Source organism: Anser anser (assembly GCF_964211835.1).
Source record: "Anser anser genome assembly, chromosome: 3".
Lineage (NCBI taxonomy): Eukaryota > Metazoa > Chordata > Aves > Anseriformes > Anatidae > Anser > Anser anser.
The window spans coordinates 24,038,510-24,050,447 of NC_139722.1; the positions used below are offsets into that span (position 1 = coordinate 24,038,510).

At 37.5% G+C, this 11,938-nt stretch overlaps 1 protein-coding gene across 13 annotated transcripts in view; it reads right to left on the reverse strand.

Moving 5' to 3' along the window:
* Positions 1 to 11,938, reverse strand: part of CSMD1 (CUB and Sushi multiple domains 1) — a 1,157,973-nt gene that overhangs the window by 795,383 nt on the left and 350,652 nt on the right. For all 13 annotated transcript variants that reach the window (XM_083828025.1, XM_083828026.1, XM_083828024.1 and 10 more), the window contains one exon: positions 8,214 to 8,326. In XM_083828025.1, the coding sequence (XP_083684151.1) occupies positions 8,214 to 8,326 (113 nt within the window). The remainder of the gene's footprint in view (positions 1 to 8,213; positions 8,327 to 11,938) is intronic.

Sequence of the window (11,938 nt, forward strand, 5' to 3'; positions counted from 1 at the left end):
AGCCCTCAATATATGGGAAGAATATGAATAACAAAGTAATTCAAAGTACAATTATTAATAGTTTAAAGTTATACAAGAAAAGATGAAAAGCAAGGTATCTGGCTGTACTTACATGCTAACTATCCATCTAACGTAGCAAATTATGCTACATTTAATGAATCAGGTTAATGGCTGATGGCTTCAGGATGGTAACAAAGCCAAAGATCTATGTTCTGGCCTGCTAACCCAGTGGCTTTATTCTGAAAATAATGGTTCCGCCCTGCAACAGTGTACACACTTTGTCAGTTTAAAGGAATACAAGTATGCAGACAATTGTTCCAGATGAAATTGAGATTTTTTTCTACTTTATTTTAGCAAGAAAAGACATGAAAGCCATAAGCAATCTCTGACATTGTAAGGAGATCTGTAATAAGTACAAAGTAGTTACAAACAGTACCTGTTAATAGGATGCACAGACTTTATTCTAAAAGGCAGAAATTGTTTCCATAAGATTTTTTTTTTAATGAAAGAAAATAAGCTCAGAAAGAGACTCTACTAAAAATACAATGCTACAAACTAGAAAAACAGACAAGGATGTCTGAAAATGCACTTTTGTCTTGAGAGACAAAATCCCAATACAACTTTCCCTACTTCGTACCAGCCAAATAAACAGCTTTCTTTACAAGTAAGACCAAAAATCAAGTAATCCATAGCATCAGACTTATTCAGATTCATCAAAAACTAGCTGTCAGTTGCATTTCATCTGGGATCTTCATATTAATGTGGGCATTCTGAAGATAAGTGAACTCTGCGGAATATGTCTGATAATTACACAATGAAGCAGGATTTAACTTTGCAGACAGACAGACTTGGGATAACACATCAAGGAATTCATTTGATTAATTTGGCAATCCACATAAGACACTAAGAATAAATATTTTAGTTTCCACATTGGCAAAGAGACAACACAACCAGACCTAAAATTTCAAGCAAAGTTAAGCTTCAACAGAGGACAGGCTCCTTATTTGATACCCTTTCTTGATATTGACATCTTGGTATTTGGCAGCAGTCACTGTTTATAATAAATTTGGGGTTGGGGAAGGAAGGAGGCACAGGCTGCTTAACTGAAATCTTATCTCCAGCAAAAATAAGGCTACGAACATGAAAAAATATTCCCCCAAATCCCAGTTGGCTGTAAAATAGAACAAGCATAAATGCCAGCTATGTTGAGTCACATTGCATGACTTGTTTTAGAAAAGTACTTTGAGAAAAGATGTGTTCCATACATTTCTTATGTGGAAGAATTAAAAAAAAATAAACTGACAATTCCAGAACACACTGTGTGTGTTTTGACCTTGTTTCTCAGCAAACTGTTGCTCTAGGAAGCCCTCCCCCCCCCCCAAATTATTTTCTTATTAGCTTTTTAGTCTCAAATAGGAGCATAACAGTTTTGCGGAGGGAGGTTTACAATCCCACTAACTGATTACAAGGTATGAGCCACAGACACAGGTTTGTTACCGGTTCACGCGCCAAGGACAATGAACACACTAGTTCTGATAAGGATCAATCAATCACTAGAAGGCACTAAATAAACCCTCGCTTCCAGAATCAGAGGCCATTGAAAAGACAGTTCCAAAAACATGTCTTAAATCATGTAATCCCCCTTTCAAAGGCTCATAGCAACACAAAAGCTGTCTTTACATGAGAGATTGAGCTACTCAAGAGCTGGAAAGCAGAATACAGCCCACATAGCTCAACACTGGAATAATGTCATAGGCAAGGCTCTTACATAATTATCCCTTCCTTTAGATACATAATTCATTGGTTGATAGACTGGTTGATTCATTGGTCCAATAGAGTTTATTTTTTTTTTCTGCCAATTCAAGTAGGATTTGTTCAATCACAAGTTTCATTACAGTGTCTTTTTTTAGGGAAAAAAATCCTAGAACTTGCAATTCAGAAGTTTCTGCCTCGAGCTGTCTAGGAGATAAAACTGCACATCTCTGACTCGTGGTCCTTCAAATATTGCTGCAAGGAAACTAAGTCGTTTTTACTGGAGAAAGGAATCTGCACTTCCTTTTGAACAGATGAAGTTACCCATCTTAATTTTTCATAACTGAAGGAGATGTGGAGTACAACTGTTTTAAATATAGTTATCATTTCTCCTCTGTATAATATATTGACATATGAGAGGCTGGAAAAAGCATACAAGAGTACCTGCCTCTACAGACCGACTTCATTTCCCCATAAATTTATTGTTTCAAGCACTTTTTAGATCTATTCATATGCACTTTAGATCTATGCATACACTTTAGAGAACAAGCTGACAATTTTACCTGTCTCTCCTCACATAAGAGCCTTCATATTCTTAAGTTCTCTCAATACTCGTTCTCTTAGCTGGTAGGGTTCAAGTGAACTCTTCTGAAACCTAAATTACTGATAATCTAGGTTAGCTATCAGAGGTCCCGCAGGACCTCTTCTGCTCTGAGATTTTGCTGCTACACATTATCATGTTTTGACCCAAGAAATGCCAACTTTGTTTTTAACTCCATTACTATTCCTTCCTGCATTACATCATAAACAGTCATTCAGACTGCATCCTTCCAAAACCATGTTATTTTTAAGCAGGTTTGCTAGAAAACAGACAAATGTTTTCTTCAGTGTAAGGACTGCTGTAACTGTTAACAAATTCAGCTGACAAAGGAAATCCCAACTTCATTCAGAGAAAACAATTACTTCTGCTCCAAAGAGATGGAATTGTACATTTCAGCCTAAAAGGATCCCATTTGATTATTTCATTTTTTTCCTAACTTTTGGTTTACTTGTTCATGAGTAAATGCACACAGCTCAACACTTTTACAAATACCTCAACTTGAAAAGAAAACTACCAAAACAGTAAACAACGCAAATTTAACTAAAAATAGAAAAGCAAATACATCCGTCTGTTAGTAGACGTTATGACCAAATACACTCAGTCAATGGTAAGACTGCAACCTAAGATGCGTAGCTGAAAAACTATTTCACTACAGAGTTTTAAGAGTTTTGTTTTCCTTACCCAAGAAATGCTACTAAAGAAGAAAGAGTCTGTGCCTTTAACCTTTAAAAGGATTAAACCGAGATTTAAATTGAAATTGTACCTTTCTCCGATTATCACTGTAGGAGAGAGAATAGTTATAGATTTGAGAGCAAACAAAGGAATTCTTGTGAGAAAAATACATAATAAATTAAACAATACACAATGAACTGCTTAGCTCTCAATGTCATCGATATTCATTTTTTTTGGCCCTCTTCAGAGCTGGATAGGCTAATCTCGTGATGTTCAGGAATAATATTCCAAGTCTCAGAGCATTAGAACAAGCAAAATAAGGAATTACTTAATAGATAGAGTACTTAGTGACTATACCATAAAGGTTAGTAGTCTCTCAAATCTTAAACCATTACTAGTTACACTCACAGATGAATAGTAAGGGATAGTTACGCATAGAAATCACATAAAAGTTTGTATTTTCTTGCCAATTTAACTTTCTACTGCTCAACGTGAAATATTTGCCTCAGATGCATTATTTGTCTCATATTACTGAGGCAGATTACAGAGCAAATTTTGAACGTGCTCATTCCCATGGAGTAGTAGCTCTTACTATTGTAGGACAGATTGTTTCAAGAACTCTGTAACTACTATTACAGTCAGACACATGGAGAATAAATAGGAAGCCATCACGTAGTGACCCAGCGAAAAAGAGTTTTACTCTTAAAAAAGCACTGAAAAGTTATTTGAGCACTTGGGGAAAAAAAAGCAAACAAACCAAGACACCTGCTGGAGAAGCTGAGTGAATGAGCAATGTTAGCTTCAGCCCCAAGGCCTGTTATCTTGACTGGGTTCATATTAATGGCAAAAACAGAGTCTCAGGAAAATTATCTTACTAAGATCGTGGAGTCAACACAAGATGTTATTGTCTCCAAGTTGGTCGGGGAAGTCTTTCAGTTTTTTTTTTGTTTTTAAATAGGTTGAAATATTGAACCATAAAAGAAAAAAAATACGCACCAAGCGACAGATATTCAGGGAGAACAGGAGAAACAAGAGGAAAACAAATTTCTTCAAAGGATTTACACTGATCTACCACTACTTTCTACTGTTGATGCTGAAACAAATTTAAAAAGAAGCTTCAGGGAAGATGCACAAGCAGGATGAAGTGACTGCCAGTATAAATGTTAATGCTGGGTGTGAGCAGAAAGCTTTGAGAATTCAAAGACCAAAAGAAAAAAGGCAGTATACCCTGAGGGCAGGTAGGATAGAGGGATGTGCAAGAGCTTTTCCTTTGGCAAAAAAAACCTGCTGCTGTAGAACAGAAGTCAAAGGAGGTACTAGTACACATTAAACAACAAACTAGATGTACCAGACTTGAGCACTGTCCACCACTCTACATGACAAAGCGTGTTTAAAGACAATGACAGCAACAACAACAAATTGAAATAGCTTAAAATGAGACAAGAATTGCTAACTTTCAAGGGCAGTTCAGTGTTTAGTGGCAGAAGGCAGTGTAGCAAAAACTAAAAGCCACATTTCATTTTACAGTGATGACTAACAGTGTACCAAGAGTTAAGTTTTTCTACTCTTACAGAATTGCTGCAATTAACAGCTGGATTCCCTGAACAAACGCATGGCTGAAAACACTACTTTAGTAGAAAAAAGATTATATAACCACTCTACCATGAGTTATTGAAGTACACACGTATAAAACTCTTCAGATATTCTCATCATCTGATATTTGTTTTGTTTTTCTTATTTCCAACCATACGCAAGTGTATGGGAGGAATACTTATGACCTTTCCAAAGAAAACCACTACAACAGCAGTGCTGAATTTTTCTTCTGTTTGTAGCCCTCGAAGCACCTTTTAAGAATAGCTTGTTAATCCCATTCAAGAAAACCCATTAAATTGATTTTAACAGGAAATAAAACAAAATTGCACAAGTTACAAGTATATTGTTGTTCTCTCCCTTCCCCACCAAAGACTAAACCTGATGTTCTATATCATGTAAGGCACTGTCAATAAAAAACACATTACAGAAACAACATTCATCCTTCAACTCCCAGATTCCAAACCTTCAGTCTTGGATTTAATTATTACCTAACAGTGACAACAGTGGTCAATAAATCATTGACCAGATTAAATAAGTTTACTTCTGAAGTTTATAGATCTTTTTACGGTTATATGTTTGAAAATCCCATCAATAAAACTTTCCAGAAAATAAGAATAAATCAAGCTTCCATCTGTACCAAAGTTTGGAGTGCTGATGTGATCCTTGTGGGTCCCTTCCAACTCAGGACATTCTATGATCGCTGAGGAAGATGGAAGTATTACCAGTGTTACAGGTAAAAATACTAGATTCTGTCATGAACACATTTAAGCCTAGTGAAACAATGACACAGTAAATGAACCTACATTTCAGCCCAACACCTAGGCAGCTGCACAGCTACGTCAGTGTCTTGTTAACACTAGTAGATGGCTCTTGCTGGTCTACTGCAACAAAATCGGATTTAGTTAAATATATATGTTCACGTAGTATATGACAGGAAGCAAAGCCAAATAGGTTCAGATCACCTTGAAGTCCTTGGAATGCTAGCATGTTGTTTCACCGGTTTCATTGTTAATCCACTTACGTATTGTAAAAATACAGAAGACCCGAATGTTTCATTGCTGCACAGGAAGGGAGCTCTTAAATCAGGAATGTACTCACTAGAACCCACAGATCAGAATCTCAGCACAGGCAATGGCACGCAGTGCTCTCTCCCTGCAGCAGATCCTGGTGAGGTATATCCTCAGAGCCTGTTGAGTAAGTGCTGGGGTGGTTCATATCCCTTCTTTCCTGTTCAGTGCCCTAACCCCAGTCACCAGGGAGCAAGTTCAGAAGAGCTCCCTGCAGGCACTAAGGGTGAGGCCTCCCAACAGCATCCCCTCTGCTCTGCCAAGCATAAGCTCAGCACTGCAGAGAACTTAGCCCAGTCTAAGTCTTCTGATAGAGAAGAGTCATTTCTGTCAAACCACCCAACATGATCACGTTTAAAATATTGACTTGCAATAGCAGAGCTAGTTTTGAAGATGCTTGTCAATTATGTATTTTTTAATTGCATGAGGTAGCAATCCTAATGAGATGAAATTTTCCTATCCAGAAGAGAGTGGCCTGTCACAAGAGTTAAAGACACCAGCTTTGCAGACTCCCAGAATATAGGAAGTTTATGCAAATTACTTCTTTTATTTTTCCCCTGTTCCAATAACTATTTTTGAATATTGTAAACTCTTCTACATTCCATACAAGAGTTTGTTACAGAATCACTCACTCACAGTTCAAAACTGCATTTCTCAAACTGTATTACAACCACTCAGCGTTCCGAAGTCTTAAATGGCAGCAATCAGTAACAATTTAACACACACACACCAATGCTTTCAACTGAACAGTAATCCACTTACTCCACAGAAGAATGAAAGAGCTGGCTAAAACCAGGAATAACTAGATACTTTTTAGTAAAAGCAAACTAGCTCAGGGATAGGCAACCAGCAGTGGCTATAAAGATTAGCAGTAACTGGTAACATCTGGCTGTATTCTCTTGTCCCAAACAGGCTGATCACCTACCTACTATATATGTAATAGGAGTCAAAAGGGGTCACTCAAAAACAAAAAAAAAAGCGGGCACGGTTACAGGGATTCTTGATCTATGAGCTTTCAATAAGCCTATTGTCCTTTACAGCAATCATGTTTGATACAGAACTCACCCCAAGTCTTCATAAAATAAACACCTAATCCCTCACTACTGCAAATCCTTCCCAAACCATCAGTCCCCACTGCCTGTCCATACGCTGTGACACCGTCACTGGAGAGTTATCCACCGTTTTAGGGGAGCTGAACGTCATATTTCAAAGTCAATTTAAAGATCATGAACATGCCGGGCTTACAGAAATAAATCTGAAAGGGGGCAGAGTTGTTTAATCAGAGAATGGTGCCATTTGTCAATGCTAATTACAGCTCTTCCTGCCTTTTTTTTTTTAAACAAGAAAGTAGGCCAGCAGGAAGTGTCATTATATTACAGCCTGTGGCTCTGTGCGTGTTCCTAAGATGACAGTCAAGAGATGTCCTTTAGCATTCTTCATGTCTTTTTCCATACAGAAAACCGACTGCTCAGCTTGCATAAAAGGATGAAATGTGCTACCACCATACTGCTAGAAGAGAAAGATAAACATACGTAGAAAACAACTTCCTATTGAGAAAACAGCAACAGTTGCTGGTGTTTGTGATGTCTGATGGACCTTCTCAGCTTATCTAATAAAACTTAAAGAACATTAAAATGAAACTTTCCTCACAGCCCTCACTCAAGTTTAGACCAAGTAAAAAGAACACCAAGAGGAAGAAAGACATACTCCTGCTATTCACGCTGACAAGGCTCTGGAAGACAAAGAAAAGGGGGAATAGCAACCAGGGTAAGAAAGGTACTCCTGGGTTACCCACCCCAACCAGAAAGCACAAAGTTAACACAGTGTTCACAGTCAGTTTGAATGTAATTCTGAAGTTATACTCAAAACACCTTCACTACCCAACTCTAAGAAGAGTTTACAGATCTCAAAGCCTTTTGTACAAGTCGTCATATTACACAAATTGATTCAGTCCGGTTTTATGGCTTAACTATTGAATACATAAATGCTCGGCCTCATTTTTCCCCTCAGAACTGTGCAGTCATCACCATACTCTAACATCTTCCATAGAACTGGCTTTGAACTGCTTTGCTTTTTGAAATCAAACGAACAAAAAAGCCTTATATGTACATATACATACATTTTCCCCCTAAGAAGATTACCGATTGATTTTCAGGACAAGTTAGTATCCATATCTCATCTCATCTTTATCATTAAACCCCTTTAGTCAGGCATTGCCTAAAGAAGTTGTCAAAAGAAATTTAGGAAATAATAAGAAACCCATTTAAATGTAAGCATTTCTGAATCCAGCTTTAGAAACCCAATCAACTTGATTAAAAATCACTGCAGAAATTAAAGTATTAGTTTGATTGAATTCAATTTCAAAATCAAGACTATGGCTACGACGTAGTAAAATTTAAATATGCCAGAAAAAAAAGGTTATGCAGTAGTCAATGATTCAAACCCCAAACAATGAAAACTGAAACACATTTCAACATCAAAAACATATGTCAAGTAAAATAAAGACCAAGTAGGAAAATAATTCTTACCTTCATAGATAGCTTTGAAACCTTGTGCACTGACAGCAAAGTCTGTGGTGAAACAGAGGGTGAGGATAGATCCTGTGCTCACAATAGATGATGGCAGCTGAAATCCAGATAACCTGCACAATAAAAAAAATGCACTAATGGTTAAAACCTTTAAAATAAAAAATTAAAGCTCTCTTCATACGAATTAAATGCGTTCAGCCTTATAACTTAATATTCCTACAACCAAACTGCCAACATGTTATGCTTTTTGCTCGTTGCAATAAATACTCACTGCAAAATTTCAACATGTTCTTGAGCTCTTTAACCCTATTTTAACTCTCCTATGTCTGTACACTCTCCAACACAGAGCACTGAAAGAAAGACATGTTTGAAACTACCAGAGACAAAGAAATTTTGGATTGGATTCATTTTAAGATCCTTTTGTGTAAGTTTAGGGCACCAGAAGTAGATAACTAGGTCTTGATTCGCAGAGCTATTTGATAGTCTGGGCTACCCCATCTGTCCTCCAGCTGCTTCCTCAGAAAAACATGTATCTTATATGTTCCACTGCTAACTGGTTGTTCTGTCACCTGACTGGAATACCAGAGAAAACTTCCATTTTACATCTTCAAGAAAAAACATACATTTCCTATCTTACAGGCATTCGTATCTTTAGACAAAAACAGAATTTTGGATACACTATTCTTATGCTGCAATACCAATTTTAAGATCATTTCTCCAAACAAACGTTTTGATGCACTTTGAGGATAAAACAGATGGAGAAAAAAAATGTTTACTTTTTTATTGAAACATCATTAAAGACAATTTATTGTTACACCTGGTTGACACTGATTAGATGGATGAGGAGCCAACTGAGAGCTTATAAGTCAGGATTAAATGCCTTCAAGTGCAGGGACAGACAGATGACAACATAATGGGGGTCTGCTACACTCCACCTGACCAGGATGACTGAGCAGATGAAGCCCTCTATGGAAGATAGGAGCAGTCATGTTCACAAGCCCTGGTCCTCATGGGGTTTTCAACCACCCCAGTATCCCCTGGAAGGACAACACAGCAGGCTTGAGAGGTGGGTGAACCTCATGAAGTTCAACAAGGCCAAGTGCAAGGTCCTGTATCTGGGTCAGGGCAATCCCAAGCAGAAACACAGGCTGGGTAGAGAATAGACTGAGAGCAGCCCTGAGGACAAGGACCTGGGTGAGGCACTGGAACAGGCTGCCCAGAGAAGCCGTGCATGCCCCATCCCTTGAGGTGTTCAAGGCCAAGATTCTTGTGTTCAGACTTTTTAGCAGTCTTAAAAAAAAAAAAAAAACAACCACCACCACTTTGATATAGTTGCAATTTGGATAGTTAAGAAAAACTGTGCCTTTAAAAAAATCTCTTGCCTTTGAAATTTACTGTATTCTGATGCTATAGTTCATTAATTGGTATCTGGAACTGCAGAGGATAAACACCTAAACAGCGTACAACAGATTCACTGAGCTACGAGTTCTGTGCAAAATTAGGTTTATTTAGGACCACCTTCAGTTCTCATACATAAAAACATCCAAGATGAACTCCATGCTTGAATTACAGGAGTCAGGTGGTACCCAGTCTCTTTCCAATTTTTTGGTTTGGAAAACTATAATGACTCTGATGAGTTTTTTTTTTTTTTACTTCTTCATTTTTTTTTTTTTTTTTTTTTTACTTCTGTTGCTTTGGCTTCCTGCTATTTATTTCTTTTTAAACCTTGCCTCCCATGTGCTAATTAGCTGTTTGCTCTAATCTTTTCACCTTCTGTGTACTTGTCAACCTATTACTCCTCTCTTTCCACCTCATTTACTCCAATTCTGGAATTAACCAACTTGATTTTTTCCCCTCAATCCGCAAGCCCCAGAACTACTATGAGGCTTGCCACATCTTACGTTGAGGCTTTTGCATATTCTGTCAGCTTCACTATCTATTTAGATGTTGCAGTTTTTAGGGAAATGTGCTTCTTGCTCTATTTAATAAATCATGGTGGTTACCACTACTGCCCTACATCTGTAGCGTACTATTATGACAGTTCATTATTAATTTACATTATGTATTTTCTGATCTAACATCCATGTTTTTTCCTGCTCTGAGAAGTGATTCAAAGAGCTCTGTTCCAGGAAACTTGCATCTATTGTGGGGGAAGGAATTAAAGAGTCAGGCTGAAACAGAAGATAAAAGGAGATGCCTCAACACATCGCCCTACATAGACAAAAAAAATCAAAAAATTATATAAATGCAGAACCACACAGCTTAAGCTACCTCATTCCTGATCAGTGTCTACTCCACTTGACATGACTTTAGTTCATATAAATGAACCCATTTGAGTATTGACTGGACAGCTTAACCTCTTGTTGCTGTTTCTAGGCCTGTTTGTTTTGATTCTGTTACAATAGCATCACTCCTCTAATATGGACTCTCTAGCTGTTCAGTAAGTTTCTGTACCATCCTCCTTGAAATCCTAGATCATTTGTTAACTTAATTGACATTGAAGTTCACATTAGAGGAAGACAAATAGTTGTTTTACACTTTTAATCAGTGCACCTAAAAATTTTACAACCTACGAAAAGGCAAGCATGTGGTAAACTTCAAGGAAATAATACATCAACTTGAAATATGTTTTTTAGGATTACAGCAATACCAAGAACTTGCAAAAAGATTATGGGAAAGTCTCCAATAGAAGAATTCTGTGTTTCAGTTGTTAAACAGATTACCTGGGTGCCTCTACAGTAGTCTTGCTGTCTGGAATACTTCAGAAAGCATTTTTTCATAGTACTCGAATTCAGTGACAAATGCTGTGAAACTAAGAGCAAACTAAAACTAGACAGCAGATTCTTCAAGGTAATTTCTGGAAGTAAAACACTGCTAACCTAACAAGTCACCTCCCTCCCCTTAAAAAACACTTTTTTCTAAGTAATTGTAACATATGAATCATAACTTGTTTTGCACATTCACTTCGTCATGCAAAAGAAAACACCTTCACATGTTGCTTTAATTTGGAAACATACTTTGGCAACTAACAGCCAGGACTTCACTGCAACCAGAAAGGGAGCTGTTTAGGTGTACAGGTGTGTGCCAAGAAAGCAGAATTGTTTCAAGTGCCCTGCTATTAAGACATCCATTTGATAAACCTGTACTACTTCATACTGAGCATGAGAATACTTTAGAATATTGATACTTCCTTAACTTTCAGTAGCATGAATTGGCATAAAATGCACACTACAATATTTTTAAACAATAGAGGAAATGTATTTCGCTTGCCTGTAATGAAGAAACAAAACATCTAATTGGAAACACAATGGTACGCACACCAGTACTGACTTTAGCCTTTAACTGAGAAACAAACATTTCATCCTGCATTGTCATCTCTAAACTTGCTGCAGCAAGTGCATTGGAGGGCTGCCAAGATGTCTAGGGGCCTGTAGCACACGATGTACAGGAACATCGCAGGGAATATATATGTTGAGTCCTTACAAGATGACAACTAAGAGGTGAACCTTACTGCTGTCTTCAGCTACCTATTAGAACAGCATAGAAAAAAAGACAATGCAGTTTCAAAAAACAAACTGGATCTAAAGATGGGAAGGAAGACAAGCGGCCACAAGAGAAAACTCAGTTTTATACTAGGAAAAAGTATGCACCGTGATGGTGGTCAAATGCTGGACCAGCTGCCTGAAAATATCTGGTACCTCCATCCCTGGAGATACTGAAAACCC